Genomic DNA, 15,560 nt, shown 5'->3' with positions numbered 1-15,560 from the left:
TGCCTCCCCCAAACGCGTGTCGAATGGCGTTGCACCGTTAGCCTGTCCTTTGTTCAATGTTAGAAGGCTAGGAGAGACCCCGTCCCGAAACACCTCTGCAGACGGACCTTCCTTTTGCGCTTTCCCCAGGTGGTAGTGGGATTTTCCCCGAGTTCCCAAATATATAAACGCAGCATAGAACCAGAGTACGTACCTAAAAACCCCAAAAAACTCCACTACCCACAAGCCCTTGCTACAATAACAAACCCAGGAGGGTGCTGTCGACCAATCGGAGACCGGCGCCGCCGTTCGGCTCTGACGCGTCGTCTTCCGAACGAGCCTATTTACGAGGCACAACAAGCGCCAGGTGACGGCCGCTCCTCGTCTCCCTCGCTCCGCTGGATCCCGTCGACAGGTAGAAAGATGTCCGAGCCCAGCAAGCAGAGCATCACCGCCATTTTCAAGCGGCTTCGCCTGATCCCGACCAACAAGGTGAGAGCCCGACGCTTGGACGCTGCGCGCACCCCCCCCACCAAAAAAAAGCGAGGAAGTGCGGAAATATGTGACACGTCGCACTTCGCGGAGGACGCGTCGTCGCCTGCCAACTTCGCGGAACGACCGCGATCCACGCTCCACGATCGCTGTCACCCACGCGCGTTTTCACCGTACCGTCCAGCCTCGGTTATAGCGCCGTCGCAGCTGCTCGCCGATCGACCGATCGCGATTATTTGAGCGGATCGATTTTTCTTTTTTTTTTTTTTTTTTTTTTGTAAAATCGTCAGACGCCGCAGCCGTCTGGTTTCGTCCGAATAGAAGTGCAATTTGAAACGAATGCGAGACGTTTTGCAGTAAATTCAAATGGGAATGAGGTGCGTCTCCGTCTGTGGAGTGGAGGGGGGGAAAAAACGGAACCGTCTGCCCACATTTTGGCAGGACACACTTATGGTAGCGCGAAACGAACGAGGAAAGACGATGACGTTGTTGTTGGTTTTTTTTTTTTTTTTTAATCGCAATTATTCGATGACGATTAATCGTCAACTAAAATCGAATGATCGACGGCCTAAACTTGGCAAGATTTGGCGAACCGTTGTACAGACAATTAGCAATTACTAATCTTAACTGTCAAGAAAAAGGAATACAAATAAACAAAAGATTGTGATATAAATTAAAAGACTGTGCCAGTAAGGGTTCCTAGTATTGGCTGTGGGTATAAATATAGATGGATGTTCAGTACAAAATGAATAAATATGAATACAGTACAATAATGCATGTATGGATAACAATGGGCGAGTGGGTTTCAATCATTTTCATGTTATTACCAAATTATTAGAAATTATAAGAATATCTGAAGTCTGTTTGTTTGTACAAATAAACGGTTTTGATTGTGATTCAATATTTTTTTTGTTGTAGACTGGAACAAGATTAGGTTGATTCATTTGTTTGTCGATAATGTTATTACAGTCTGGACTCCCTTTGAAAATGTCTTCATATCAGTTTTACAATTGTAATCTACCTATTTTAAGGTATTATAAGTAATTCAATAGACATAGATCTGAATTTATGATGTCTTAGTGTCAACATTATTGCATATACAGTATTTCTTCATGCTGATATTGTTCACAACTTACACTATTTCTACCTTATATTCTAATATTTCTGCTGTGTACCATATACACAGTACTTACCTGCAATATTGCATTGAGTAACACAGGTGATTTGTCCAAAAAGATCGGTCTTGTTAGTTTGTCTTCAAGAGGTCTTAAATAAAATTACAGACACCCTGGATTTTGACCTCTGACTGCTGATGCAATTGTCCTAGACCTATTATTACAGTTCTACTTTAAGGCTTTTATGAAACTAACACCGTCTTACATGTTCTCTCGCTTGCTCTCTCCCCCCCACCCTCCCTCCCTCCCTCCCTCCATCTTTCTTTCTTCCTGTCTTCCTCCGCCAGGCTTGCTTTGACTGCCTGGCTAAAAACCCCAGCTGGGCCAGCATCACCTACGGAGTGTTCCTGTGCATCGACTGTTCGGGGACGCACCGCTCTCTCGGGGTGCACCTCTCCTTCATCAGGTAGGAAGGGTTTTTTAGGTTTTTTTTGGGGGGGGGGGGCGGTGAAATTCCGTATTACGTTGAGCCATTCACTGCATTGTTTCTCGAGACTGAGATGAAAAATAAAAAGGTTGACTCTTAATGCGGACTTGTGTATTTTACAGGTCCACCGAGCTGGATTCAAATTGGTCTTGGTTCCAGTTGAGGTGTATGCAAGTTGGAGGAAATGCGAACGCGGTTAGTAGCTCTTTACAGAGCTCGGGGGTGTTGGCATGCTTGTTAATACGTGCGTCCGTTCATTGCGCATGAATCGCCGCATTGAAGCCGAGACTGAACATTGTACGTGCAGGAGGTGGCCCATCGGAGTGGTTTGTCCCTCGTTGCAGGTTTCATTTTTCGGCCAGCATGGATGCACGACCAGCGCCGCCAACGCCAAGTACAGCAGCCGGGCCGCCCAGCTGTACCGGGAGAAGGTGAAGACCCTGGCCACGCAGGCCACCCGACGCTACGGCACGGAGGTACAGCACCACCGGTGCGACCGGTCCAGGAGGAAAGATTCCGCCCGCGGTCTTCCGGGGAACCTGGGGGGCTGTAACGCTTGGGGCCCTAATCGCATATTTCTGTCAGTGCGGTGACCGTTGTTCCTCTGCTCTGCCGTGTAGTTGTGGCTGGACAGCCAGGCGCCGCTCTCGCCGACCTCGCCGGACAACAAGCAGATGGACTTCTTCAGCATGCATTCGCAGGTACGCATGGTTTCAGTACCGTGCATTTGCTTGTTCTTAACCTTCAACGCAATGCCGTTGCCCTGCCGTGCCCGTTACATGTGTTTACACAGCGTCTTGCTTGTGTTGTGTTTTTTGCACCTGAGCCAGGATGCCCCAGAGGATTTGAACATGGCCCAACTTAACCTCGGTCCCTCTGCATCCGAGAAGTCCCGTGCCCAGGAAACGGAGGGAGACAAAAACGGTGTGCGTCGTGCCAATGATATCCCGATCCACCGCAGGACCGTTCTCTATTGTTGCTGGCATGCTGGTTCCCCGGTTCACTTTCCCTGTCTTGTATTCTTTTCAGGGAATCTGGAAGAGGGTCCGAGCGTGGACTTGCTGAGCGTTTCTCCGAAGGCGAATCCAGGTTAGACCCCGCCCCTCTGTCGTTCTGACTGTTCCAATGTTTAGCCCTGAGTGACGTTACTTGCACTGTCTCATGGCTTTATTACCCTTCACCGTCTCCAGAGCCTTCCTCTCTGCTCAAGAAGAAGCCGGCCTGCACCAAGAAAACGGTACTTTGACGTTTGGGAATTCCCCACTTGACTGACACTTGAATCCCAGGCAGTTAACGAGACGTGCTGTACAGTAGTCCAAATGACTTCGCCCCAGTCACATCTTTAGCAAAGCCTCCATTAAGAAAACACAAGAGTAGTAATGATAAGCAGCAGGATTAGTAGTTGGGAAGGGGGAACGACCTCAGATCATGGAACGGCTAGAAGGGGTCGCAGGTCCTCATGGAGTGTAAATTGTCAGGGACGGTGGAGTCCTGTGCATCCTGAAGAGCTGGCCCCTCAGTCCCCTGTGGACACGGGGAACAACTCGGCCCCCATAGCGGTGACGGGAAGCTCTTTTGGCTAAGGTGGAGTCTAGACTGAGCGACCACCTCTCTCCCTTTTAGACTGTCTCACTGAGGAGAAGTTCTTTCAGCCCGGCCCATCAAAAGTACGTCTCTGTTGTGTTTTTGTTTTTTGTTTTTCCAGCTGGGCGCAAAGAAAGGCGGGCTGGGGGCCCACAAGGTGAGCAGCCAGAGCTTCTCCGAGCTGGAGAAGAGGGCCCAAGCCGTTGACAAGCTCCAAGAGAAGGAGGAAACCGCCGCCGCCGGCAAGAAGGGCGGCCCTTCCGACGATCCCCTGTGAGTTTCCCCTTCAACTCCCTTGGTGATTGTGTTCGGCGCGATTATCCCCCTTTCAGCGCGCAAAGACATTTCAAAGCTGCGGCTTTTTTTTTTTTTTTAATCGCGCCCAGAGCAGGAGGATCCTTTTTCCTGCTTTAACGACAGGCAGGGCAGATTGTTCCCCGTTTGTTTCTTACCGGCTGTCCCTCGTCGCCCAGAGCTCCCTCTCTGCGCCTGGCCTACAAGGACCTGGAGGAGCAGAGGAAACGGGAGGAGCACAAGCTGAAGGGCTTGGAGGGGAACAAGAAGGAGCAGGCCAAGCGGCTGGGCATGGGCCTCGGCAGCAGAAGGTATGCGGCTAAATTTACAGCCAGAAATGTAGAAAAGTACATTGATCCTTTTTTATCCTTCTCATTAATTTCTCTTCATCTCTTCACCTCCCCCAATCATCATCTTCTTCTTCTTCTTCTTCTCCCCCCGCCCCGGAAGTGGAGTGTCTCACTCCGTCATGTCGGACATGCACATCATCCAGCAGGAGAATCCGGTGGGCTCCAAAGCCACCAAGGGGCGCCGCTACGTCGAGGAAGAGGAGGAGGAAGGCGCCTTCAGTTCGAGGTCAGGTGGCAGAAGGTCACTGACGCACGCACGCACACACACACACACACGCACACACAGGAAACGTGCCCTGACGCCTGCGGTTTCTCAGGGTGTCGTCCAGCCTCGAGGAGCAGCCGGAGAAGCAGGAGGATTTCTCCTCCCACTGGCGCGACCGAATAGAGGGCGGAGGCTGGAAGTATGAGCGGAAGAAGCCGGAGCCAGACTTCTTCCTGACTTCCGCTCCATCCTCGCTGGACGACAGGTGTCTCACAATTCTGTATTTTTTTTAAATTTCTACCATTACTTTGACTTTGGCTGGCCTTCCGTGTTGCCATTCAGGACATTTTTGTTGGTTTCTAATGTGTAATGTGTATTGAGTTTGGGAGGCCAGAATACAAGGTTTCAATTTATTATTATAATTTTTTTTTTTCTATTCCACTTCCAATCCCACCCAGCAGGCCCACAGCCCGGCGGAAACCGGACCCATCCCCGGTATCCGACGCCGGAGAAGCACAGAAGAAATTCGGAGGCGACGTCAAGGCCATTTCCTCCGACATGTACTTTGGCAAACAGGACAACTCTGAGGTAGGCAGAGCTTCCTCGGGTGGAAGAGCACACACGCACACACTCACACTCACACACACACACACACACTCACACACACACACACACACACAAAAAAAACCTCTCTCAGATCACAACCCTTGCCCGTACAGGTATGTCTGTAAAAATGTTAGACCTAATTAGCTCTGCTTCCTCGGCCAGTATGAGGCCAAGACGCGACTGGAGCGGTTTTCCGGGAGCTCCTCCATAAGTTCGGCCGACCTGTTCGACGATCCCAAGAAGCAGACAGGTCGGTAAAACCCCTTTGTTGTGTAAACAACCGGTTTCCTGCCAATTACCTGTTTCAACACGGAGCGGCGACCCTGTCAAATATGCTGTCCCGTTGAACTTGCTGTGTGCCGTCTTCTCTTCCGCTGCTGTTCCGCTCAGCCGGCTCGTACCGCATCAGCAACGTGCTGCCCAGTGCTCCCGACATGTCCCAGCTCAAACTGGGCGTCCGCTCCGTGGCGGGGAAGCTCTCCGTCATGGCCAGCGGCGTTGTCAGCTCAATTCAGGTACACCGTCGTCACCTTCCTGGACATGTACACGTTGTAATGTAGGCAGATATTGGCTTATGGGACTCGATCGTGATATAGTTAGATGTCGGCTTTAAGGGTTACCATTCTAATCGACGCCTCTGCCAGTCTGCTCATAATATCCAGAGTATACGTCTGAAAATATGGCCACATTCATTTATTTTATTTTTTTTTAATCGATATCGCCCCAGCCCCGATTGTGATTGACCCATTCAATATGTGCTGCGATTTCTCCTTCTGTGTGTAAACGCCCCTCCCTCCCCGATTTTTTTTTTATTTCTATTTCTTTCAGGATCACTACAGCTCCTGAGTCCTCGTGCATCTCTGTTTTGGGGTGCACCTCCACGGACATTATCCTTTGTTAAACAGTGGGATGTATGTATGTATGAGAAAAATATGTGTGTGTGTGTGTGTGTGTGTTTATGTATGTATATATGTATGTATGTATACACACACACACTGGAGTTCTGCATCGTTGGATATAAACTGCAGTTTATGTATATACACCAGCTACGACACCAACGATGACCCCAAGCCCAGTGTAAACGGGGGTGTTTCTTGTTTTGCATGGTTCAGGTGTGGAGGTTCTTGGAGCTGTCCGTGCGTGGTTTACCATTGTTTTGAGTTCTCGCGGTTGACTGTTGAGGTGTGTGGAGGGAGCTTATAAAGTTTTCTGATACGGTGTTATACGGAGGTCTGGCTTTTGAAACCCTTTTCTTCTCCTTTCCTCATGAAGTGAACATGTCCTCATGATTAGTTGACCATGGCCGGGTCCGCCGCTAGAGTAGCCTTTTTTTTTTTTTTTTTTTTTTTAAACGTAATTATTTTGCTACGTGCAGCTTTTCTCGTCTTATCTCTTGCTGGCACATTCCCACGTTTGGGGATGGAAAGGACACTTTCACAAAGTGCACTTATGTCTACTCTTTCCTGTATAGTACCATATATAGATATATAAAAAAAAAAAAAGTTAGCATTGAAGTTAATGTACCAGTCACCCTTCCACTTCCTGGCTGCACAGTTCACTTTTTAGTTAATCTTTCCAGTTCTTTCTTTAGTTCTAAGGGACGGGGTGAATCAGAAGCCTTGGGTAAATAAACTGATAAGAACGGCCGAGGTGAATGTCTGTGACACTGAAGGATGTTGCACTATGTTAAAATGAAGCGTGTTTTTCCAAAATGATTTTCCTGTGACACTTTCAAGATGTATCTAAGGATAATTATATATTCTCATATAGTTTTATTGGGTTTCAATTATTGTGTGGCTTATTGTTCAATTGAGTCCACTTGTGCGTAGCATTTCAAGGCATACAGTAGCAGATGCATACAGTAGCAGATTGTGGAAAGCTCCAGCTCGCGGACAAAACTGTGACAGTTGTGATGTTTCCACAGTCACGCAGACACGGAGACTGAGCACAAACATACCGTTCACAGCGTCATTTATAGTCAAATAGTTCATAATTTTTTCTTTCTCCCCTGGCCAATAGTCAGATTATAAATACAGATGTAATTATACACTTTGCAAACACAGAAAAAGGTGTACGTCACTTGGGTAAGCTGTCATCACTTACTGAATGGTTAAACTCTAGGACAACGCCTTAGGAATCCAAAGTGACTGATGTACACAGAATACTCATTTGTTGAGTGACGTGGTTACTGTTTGCATATCTATAATTTGCACGCGGCAGCGTCTGCTTGAATGTATCGCATTGCAATCCAAGATTTGCCTCTAAATTCACAGTGTGTCTTTGTTGGACAGCTTCACTTGGATATCGTCCAAGTAAATTATTGTGAAATTTCAAATACAAAATGCCTGCATAGTTTGTATGCACAGGACACACAAAAACACCCCGGTTTGTCTGAAACGATTAGAAAACGTGTTAATTATAACTGGCCGCGTGAAAGGGGACAACTAATTTGACAAACAAAAGTGGCATCTATGGTTTCGGGGTGTAATTGAGGCAAAGCTGTTGATTTTCTTTGCTTTTCTACTTTTTTTTTTTTTTACATTTCTGAATACTCAAAAGTACATCTTTTGAAGAAAATCTATGTTGTTCACATGTCAAATAAATGCATTGTGCCTGAGCTTGGGACTTATATGTTTTTATTATTGTTATTAACCTGGTATTAAGTTACCAACCTGTCATATTTTGTCTTTAATCCTGTCATCTCAATGTATTGCACTAAGGCTTTTGAGCCAATAATATGTGCATGTAAGGGAGGAATTGTCACATTTCACAAACAGACATGATAAATAAAGAGGCTGAACAAATGAAAGCATGCACAAATCTTTGTGCATGAAGAAGCAAGAGAAACAAGCAAATGTACCGCTCCATCCCCCAACGAATGTGTTACTGTTTTTCATACTCATCATACTCCTTCATACCGTATTTGATTACATATTTCCAGATTTATTTTCCCACAATTTTTCCACTTCCAGAACATGCATGTGAATAGTTGTGGATATGTGCGTATGTATCTTTCAAGTAAATCCTATTTTTGTCGCGTCTGCATTTTGATAATAGATTTGACGGGTTTGCAGTATTTTTCATTCATGAATTGCTTGATCGATTCATTAACTTTAGCATATACATGTGTTGATTGCGACACGGGGGGGTTCCGCTCACGTTAACTGAAAGGAATTTGAGTCCAAAATACAATGAAATAAAGCGTAAGTTAAGCCCTCATTTGGGAAGGAGGGTAGGCTCCACAACAGAGCCCTGCACTGTGCTCCTGTTGGCAGCCGCTTACGTGGCCGTGACGCGCCTTCCTCCGAATTCCGTGGAGTAGGGGAGATTTTGGGGGAGGCACGATCCCCCTCACTTTTACTTGAAGAAGAACAAAAAAAAAAAAAAAAAAGCCGTTTTATTTTAAATGTAGTCGCATTATGACTTTATTTTCTCGTCTGTCTAGTTGAACCGCACTCTTATTCCTAGCGTTTCGAGCTTCGTTCCGTTCGGGTGGCGTTGGAGTCGGGCTCGCGTTCCGAGTCCACTGCGACTGGAAAATGCCGAGCGAGGTGAAGCAGAGGAAGAGAAGTCCGAACCAGAAGCCAGGCGCCGGGGCGGCGGAGCGGCCGGCGGCGGCGGCCGCGAGGGACGGGGCGGAAGGCGCGGCAACGCCCGCGGCTGACGACGTGGAGCCCCGTCGCGTCTCCTCGCCCTCGCCCGCGTCCGTGGACGTGAAAACCTTCCTGTGCGTGTTGTCGCTGGCGGCGTGTGCGGCTCTCACCAGGTAAGACAAACTAGCAGGACAAACGTTTTCATTCCATTGTCTTCCATTGCCTTGTGGTGGTCGTTGTTGTTGTTGTTGTCCCCAGTCACAAATACACTGAAATTCACCTTTTTTTCCCCCCACAAATATAACTTTCACAAACCTGAAATCGGGTATGAAATGCCGTTTGGGCTTTTCATTCGAATATTGTCCCACCTTTTTCTCTTGTTTTCACGAATAAAATAAGGTCTCCGCGGATTGTGAACGTCTTGTATTTATTTTTATTTTTTTAAATTTAATTTGGTTTCATGTCAACACAATAACGCAAACCGTCCACTGTGTCCCCCACTAAAGTTCAGCCACGCAACAGTTATGTCTGTCAGAGACGCAGCCTTGAAGTCCGAGGTTTTTGAACGCGCCACGAAAGTCAGGCTGCGAATCGGCTGCTAAGCTACGACGCTAATGGGGTGTTTTGGAAAAAAAAAAAAAAACAACAACAACCATAAAGTTGTTTAAAATGTTGTAAATAAACACGTCAAAACATAAATCAAGTATTGGTGTTGTGTCGCGCAGGGTGGTTCTGCAGCAGAACGAGAGGTTCTCTGAGCTGGAGCAACAGTACACCCACTTGAATGGGAGAACCGCGGCGCTGTTCAACGCAGAGGAGGAGGTCCTGAAAGTTTCTGAGAAGGTTTGTATCGCCGCACGATCTGCCCTTGCTTCGCACCCTCGACTGTGGGCAAAGTTCCGTGTCGGGGCAGGGGTCTCCAAACCGGGGGTCCGCGGCCCCCCTAGAGGGATCCTCGAGGTTAATTGCAGGGTGTCCGCAGCAAAAAAAACCCCAAAAAAAAACAATAATAATTGAAAAGAACAAATTATGTTTTTCCGATTTTTATCATTTTCCTCACAAAATATGTATCCTCAACCTCATTCTTTTTTTTTTGATGATTTGCAGTTTTTCTCACCAATGTTTAAGTACAACGTTGAGCCACACTAGTTTATTATAGGCCGATAAAGTGTACATAAAAATAAATTGGGAACCTAGTTTGGGTACTTATGGGATGAAAATGACAGGATGCCACTGGGTTTCAAATAAAGGCTTTGTGTATTACTACACAAGTTGGGGATATGAAATAACTTACGTCTTAACATTCTTGCCCAAAACATTACAAGCGACTGAGCAAAAAGCATATTTGAGTGTATTTGTTGGCGAAATAAATATAATTTTCTCACGCTCTACGGCATAGCGAATTTTGTATAGCCTTATTTTAACTCATACCAATAAAGTATTCCATCGCAAATGCACGTGCCTGTGAATCATCACTACTTATTGTACGTGAACACTGAGGGCCTCAGAGCTCCCCAGAAACGGCCCCTACTGTTTTGTGTTGCGGCCTGCAGCTTGCGGCGTCCGAGGACGACCTCCACGACGCCCTCTCCACGGCCTCCCTGGCGGCGAAGCTCCAACGGGACGTCTCCGCCCTCCACGCCGCCGTCGCGGCGATACAAGCCGACGAGAACTCCGCCTCCCGCGAGCTACAGACGGTCAACACCCACTTCCTCAACGTGACGGAGACCTGGCAGGTGCGCCTGGCCGCCATCGCCTTTGACCTGGACGCGCTGAAGGCCGAGTCGCGGGACTCCCACGCCGGCGCCACCGAGCGTGTGAACGAGGCCGAGCGGAGGGCCCGGTCCCTGGACGAGAGGCTTGAGGAGCTGGGGGACAGCACCAGGAGGAACGCCCGGGCTCTGGAGCGCACCGAGGAGGAGGACGCCAAGCGGGCCCGGGACCAGCTGGACTGGAACACCAGGCAGATACACAAGCTGGAGGAGAAGGTGGGCCTCCTCGCCGCCAGGGAGGCCGAGGTCAGCTCCCAGCTCCAGGAGCACATCCCCAAGGCGGAGCAATGCGAGGAGCACCTGCCTGTGGTGGAGGACGCGGTGCGCTCCATCCTCAGGCTGGGCGGGGACCTGAACGGGGTGGAGAGCAGGCTGGAGGAGATGACGCTGCAGCTGTTTGGGACGGAGGACAGCATGCTGAAGGCCCTCAACGAGATCCTGGAGCTGAGGCAGGAGCTGGACGCCCTCCACGCTCACAACAGCATCCTGAAGATGAAGAACGAGCTGTCGGTGGTGAAGGAGGCCGTCCACGAGCTCACCATGGTGCTGCGGGGTGACAGGGCGGACGGCCGGGAGGACCAAGAGCCTCTGGGGCTGGACGGAGACGTTTGGACGGAGGTGGAGACTGAGGACGAGGAGTGGACAGATTATGCCCAGGACGACCCGTTTCAGTCTTTCCGTGACGAAGACCTCACTCAATGATTTCATGCTTTTCAACAACTGGAGAAGGGACAAAGCTGCTGTAAAAGGCTTTTACAGTTCAGTATTAATGTTTTGTAAATTGCCTATGTTTATTTCTCACTTTTGGAGAATTGTAACCATGTATTTGTATTAACTGCAATTGCTGTAGCCTGCTTTAAGTAACAGCTCAGTGACATAGGTACTATACTTCGCAAGCACAATTTATTAAGACATAATATGATTATGATGCGTCTCGTTTTGCTTTTTAATTTGAGAACGTGTTTAGAAAAAATGCTTATACCGCCATTGTTGTACGAGAGAGAGACAACCGTGAAATTATTTCTAATTTCCTTCCTTTTTCACAGTTTGTCACAAACATACAGTAATTATGTTGCGTTTTACAAAATTGATTGCACCAGATTTTGTTGCTGAAAAATGACTTTGCATTTATAACATAATTTTCTATGACCCGATATTTGTAATAAAAATACCATTCCAGTCATTTCTTTTTGTCTTTTATTTTATGCTTATGTGTTTTGCTTCCGTGCACCGGTTCGTAGATTTCCCTGCCGGCGATGTTAACTCATGTCAACCTGTCCTTGAGTTTTACGAAATAGAATGATCTGTTTCTCGGTAAAAGCGGCTCCTCCTCTGACTCTGTGTGTGTGTGTGTGTGCACCGTTTCAGTGCCAGAGTGTCCAGGTGATGTTGGAGGGTTTGGGAGGTCAGCGCGGGGCGGTCCGGCCCCAGTTGGAGGGTCTGGAGCGGGACGTGGTCCAGCTGAGGGACTGGGCCACCGAGTCGACCGAGAAACGAGCACAGCACCAGAGCAGCCTCGCTGCGCTGAGGGAAGCCGTGGGACAGATCGAGGAGCGCACCGCCGCCATCACCAAGGACGTCGCCAACAAGGTTTGACACATGGTGTTATAGATATTAAGCGGTTTTGCTTCGATAACATTGTTCTTTTTTTCTTCAATGTTTTTTTTTTTTCATTTATCTAACTAGAGAAGAAGTAGTAGCTCTGTATATGACAAAAGTGAAAACCGCCAGGAGTACCACACCGACATTTCTTCTAAAAGTATCCTCACACTTGTGTAGGCTCTTAAATGTACTTCAAAATATTAAACGTAAAAGTACCTCGCCGTTCCCCGGGGCCGTGTACTCGCTACTCTTGAATCTTGAATATTATATTTAGGATATATAGTATATTATAGCAACACAACTGTTATGAATGTAGGGTAAGTGTCGATATTTACTTTGAAATATAGTGCAGTAAAAGGTCAAAAGTCTCCGAAACTCAATATACTTGATAGTGCTGCCCCTGACTGAAGATTTTCCTCGTCGACTATTAGTCATTAGTCGTCTAATTGTTGCGCGTTAATTATTTAAATTATTTAAATATATGTTTTTTGGCATCAGACAATGGTTTGAATTCCCGAGTTAAAAAGAATGTCATAACCAACATTGTTAACACTGTGCTACATTACAGATAAATACAAAATCTTATAACCAGCCTTCAAAATATACCTTTAATTTACAAGCTCTGTGCGGTGCGCACGCATGGAGCGAGCCAACCTGTTATTTGCACTGGTTAAACAGTACACCGGTTGAAGTTATTAGTTCCTGTTATAAATAAATCTCTTTTAATATAAGTGAATTGGGTATATTTCATATTTTTTGTTCGCACTTTGCAAACACTATATAAAGGGAGTTTTAAACATTTGTTAATGTTCATAAATGGAACATGGTAAATGTCCAGCTGAGCCAACTGCTCTCGGTTGTTGTGGAGAAATCGAGCGCTCTCATCTTTGTGTCACGGGTAAGTCAGCACTGCCAAGAATGCCTTTGTGACACGGGTAAGTCAGCACCCGGTCCTCCAGGTTGGGGGTTGGGCATGGGGTTAACAACCTCACCCCGTTAAAAAAAAGGCATGTTATGGAAACGACGAGAAGACGCCATTCTGGTAAATGGTGGGGACTCGTCGCCCAATGTTCCAGAAGGAACGGGAGGAACTGAACTGAACTGATTATTTTATGAATGTACACATTTATATAAAATGTTGACAGAATTTGCACTGAACTGCAGCGTATGGAAGATCGTTCTCCCGGTGTCGGCGTCCCCTCGTTAGGGACCCCTCGTCGAGGGCATTTCCCGGGTGCGCAGATCCCCGCCTGTAAATCCCGGCACCCCGCTTGAGAGCCGGCGGGCGATCCTGGACGGCCGCCTGCTTTGCAGCGCTCCCCGGCCACGACCTCGCCGTTCCCCGGGGCCGTGTACTCGCTACTCGCTGTCCCATGCCCCCCGGGGCACCGCTGGCGCTGGGGTATTTAAGATAGGATTTGGTTATTATGAATGTGATCAACGGTTTCAAATGGCTCTCATTAATATACGCAATATTTTTTAGAATACGCAATATTTTTCATGATACACACAATATTTATTCTGACTTTCGGACTTGTCGACTTCATGCGGTGGGTACGCATGAAGCGAGCTGGCTGTAAGTTACTGGCAAAAACCGCTCATCGAAAGCTGTAATTCTTCTTCTAAATGTGTCAGAACATCCAGCAGGGAGACTGAACATTTATTTCTGTTTGAATTTGTTTCAAATTAAAAGCCCTAATATAAGTTTTAAGGGTAATTTTGACAAGGCGCAGCTCCTGAATGGAGTTTTTTTTCCTGAGACTAAACGACCAATGGAAAAGTTGATCGATGAAGTCTCTTCTCGTCGACTTACATTTAGTCGACCATTTGGGGGCTGCCCTAATATTGGAATATGCTAAGTACACATACTTCAAAAAATGTACTTAAGTGCACGAACAAAGTACTTTCCACCATTGACTGTATCACATCGGCCATCAAATGAGTTCGTCAACCTCACTTCCCAGACTCTGCTGCTGTCTGCGTTGGGTCCTCTAGGTGGCGTCAGTGAGGACGGATGTGCGGAGGATGGACGGCCTCCGGTCCGAGGTGGAGTCTCTGCTGGCACAGGTGGGGGAGCTGGAGGACAAGATGGCCCAGGCCGAGCGCACCATGGTCAAGCGCATCGGCGACGTGCTGTCGGGCAGCATTGACCGCGTGGCCGCGCTCCGCGCCTCCTCCGAGCGCAATACCCAGGCCCTGGACAAGCTTCAGCGGCGGCTCCCCGAGCTGGCCGCCGCCAACCGGCAGATCTCGGAGCGCCTGCAGGACCTGGAGAGCGGCCGCGCCCGCCTGATCAGGACCTTGGACTTCGCCAGCGACCTCAAGACCAAGGTCGCCGCCGTCAAGAGGGACTTCGGGGCGTTGGAGCCCCAGCTGTCCGACCTGACCCTCCGGATCGGGCGGTTGGCGGAGGATCTGACCCAGAGGGAGCGGGACATCGCCGAGCTGAGGCAGACGCTGGCCAACCTGACGGCCGTGGAGGGAGATACGGACGCTGCTTCCAGACAGGTCGACGAAATCGCAGATAATATGCCCGACGTTGGGGAAATGCTGTTCCAATCTGGTCAGTGATAAAACCCGATGAACTAATTGTGGTTTGAATTGTTATTTTATTCAAGCACAGAATTAAGAGGCAATACTTTTAAACGTAAGTAGTGTTTCCAGTTGCTGTTGCAAGTTGGGAGCCGGTACTTCTTGAACGTCGGGTGTAAATATGAACTCAGTGAATGTAAACAGTGCAGCATAAGTGACGAACGACAGGCCTATTTTGGCAACGTGCTTTTGGCAAAGTAAGCAAGTTCCCCTATAAATAATTTTTTGGAAACCTTGCGTTCAGCTGCAGTGTTGTGTGTGTGTTGTTTTATATGACAGCATAGCTGAGTAACGTTCCTCTCGTATGGGTCTCCTATGGATGAGATTTCCCTCCCACAAATAGTTTTCTACCTAACCACAAATGACCTGCTGTCGAGTTTCTGCGGTACTCTATCCCAAACTGTCTGCCATGCCCCAACTTCCATCTAGGCTCCCACATTCTTCCTGCAGTGCTTCCTGTCCCAAAGAAACCTATATTAGTGTTCCAGTTTGCTCTGCTGATCACCCCCAAACCCATCCCGGGGGTTATGTACAGAAGCACGTTTTTTGAGGAAGACCTGGAGAAGAACACGCTGTCAAACGCCGCCAAAACCCAACCAGCCATGAATCACTCCCTCAACCCACTAAAACCCTTGGCGGTGACTGGGATGTTCCTCGCCCAAGATCAAGGAGCTGACCTGAGAAAACCCGAGACCTACGCCGACGCTCACTTCACTACTTTCACCCGGCACAACAAAGTGTTGATGAGTGTGTAACTGGGTAATTGTGGGTACAGACTGCAGTACAAACAGCACGATGTTGTCTTAAATTCACAGCAATTGTATGAAGCTTCAAATACATACATACTGAAACGCAAGGTTTTTCAAGTGTGGATCTAGAATGGAATAAA

At 47.9% G+C, this 15,560-nt stretch overlaps 2 protein-coding genes across 7 annotated transcripts; both read left to right on the top strand.

The window, feature by feature from the left end:
• The first annotated feature begins 339 nt into the window (after positions 1-339).
• On the top strand, positions 340-7,729 carry arfgap3 (ADP-ribosylation factor GTPase activating protein 3). Of its 3 annotated transcripts, none has more exons than XM_080022008.1 (16): positions 340-471; positions 1,934-2,052; positions 2,196-2,268; positions 2,418-2,549; positions 2,694-2,774; positions 2,904-2,997; positions 3,103-3,162; positions 3,264-3,310; positions 3,779-3,930; positions 4,131-4,262; positions 4,402-4,527; positions 4,619-4,771; positions 4,965-5,094; positions 5,275-5,362; positions 5,503-5,627; positions 5,941-7,729. In XM_080022008.1, exons 1-16 carry the CDS (start codon positions 403-405, stop codon positions 5,956-5,958), a joined length of 1,599 nt encoding a protein of 532 aa, XP_079878134.1. In that variant the 5' UTR covers positions 340-402; the 3' UTR covers positions 5,959-7,729. The 3 variants fall into 3 exon arrangements, with proteins under 3 accessions (XP_079878134.1, XP_079878133.1, XP_079878132.1); XM_080022007.1 differs by having other exon boundaries at positions 4,402-4,542; positions 4,968-5,094; XM_080022006.1 differs by having other exon boundaries at positions 4,402-4,542.
• Positions 7,730-8,435: 706 nt separating this feature from the next.
• ikbip (IKBKB interacting protein) lies at positions 8,436-15,537 on the top strand. 4 transcript variants are annotated; one of them, XM_080022071.1, is made up of 4 exons: positions 8,436-8,878; positions 9,431-9,548; positions 11,846-12,067; positions 14,075-15,537. In XM_080022071.1, exons 1-4 carry the CDS (start codon positions 8,652-8,654, stop codon positions 14,648-14,650), a joined length of 1,143 nt encoding a protein of 380 aa, XP_079878197.1. In that variant the 5' UTR covers positions 8,436-8,651; the 3' UTR covers positions 14,651-15,537. The 4 variants fall into 4 exon arrangements, with proteins under 4 accessions (XP_079878197.1, XP_079878196.1, XP_079878195.1 ...); XM_080022070.1 differs by having other exon boundaries at positions 9,410-9,548; XM_080022069.1 differs by lacking the exons at positions 11,846-12,067; positions 14,075-15,537 and adding an exon at positions 10,259-11,656.
• The last annotated feature ends 23 nt before the right edge of the window (positions 15,538-15,560 follow it).

Source organism: Zeus faber, assembly GCF_960531495.2.
Source record: "Zeus faber genome assembly, chromosome: 21".
Classification (NCBI taxonomy): Eukaryota; Metazoa; Chordata; class Actinopteri; order Zeiformes; family Zeidae; genus Zeus; species Zeus faber.
Note: the sequence above shows the minus strand (reverse complement) of the source record. Positions and strands in the feature narration are given on the sequence as shown.

Excerpts from the sequence above, each read along its gene's own strand:
- arfgap3 (XM_080022006.1), top strand. The coding sequence starts at position 403 with ATGTCCGAGCCCAGCAAGCAGAGCATCACCGCCATTTTCAAGCGGCTT. Across the intron at positions 2,775-2,903 it reads TCTTCAGCATGCATTCGCAG|GATGCCCCAGAGGATTTGAA; the intron begins GTACGCATGGTT and ends CACCTGAGCCAG. Across the intron at positions 5,363-5,502 it reads CGATCCCAAGAAGCAGACAG|CCGGCTCGTACCGCATCAGC; the intron begins GTCGGTAAAACC and ends TGTTCCGCTCAG.
- ikbip (XM_080022068.1), top strand. The coding sequence starts at position 8,652 with ATGCCGAGCGAGGTGAAGCAGAGGAAGAGAAGTCCGAACCAGAAGCCA. Across the intron at positions 8,879-9,409 it reads GCGTGTGCGGCTCTCACCAG|TATTGGTGTTGTGTCGCGCA; the intron begins GTAAGACAAACT and ends ACATAAATCAAG. Across the intron at positions 9,549-10,258 it reads TCCTGAAAGTTTCTGAGAAG|CTTGCGGCGTCCGAGGACGA; the intron begins GTTTGTATCGCC and ends TGCGGCCTGCAG.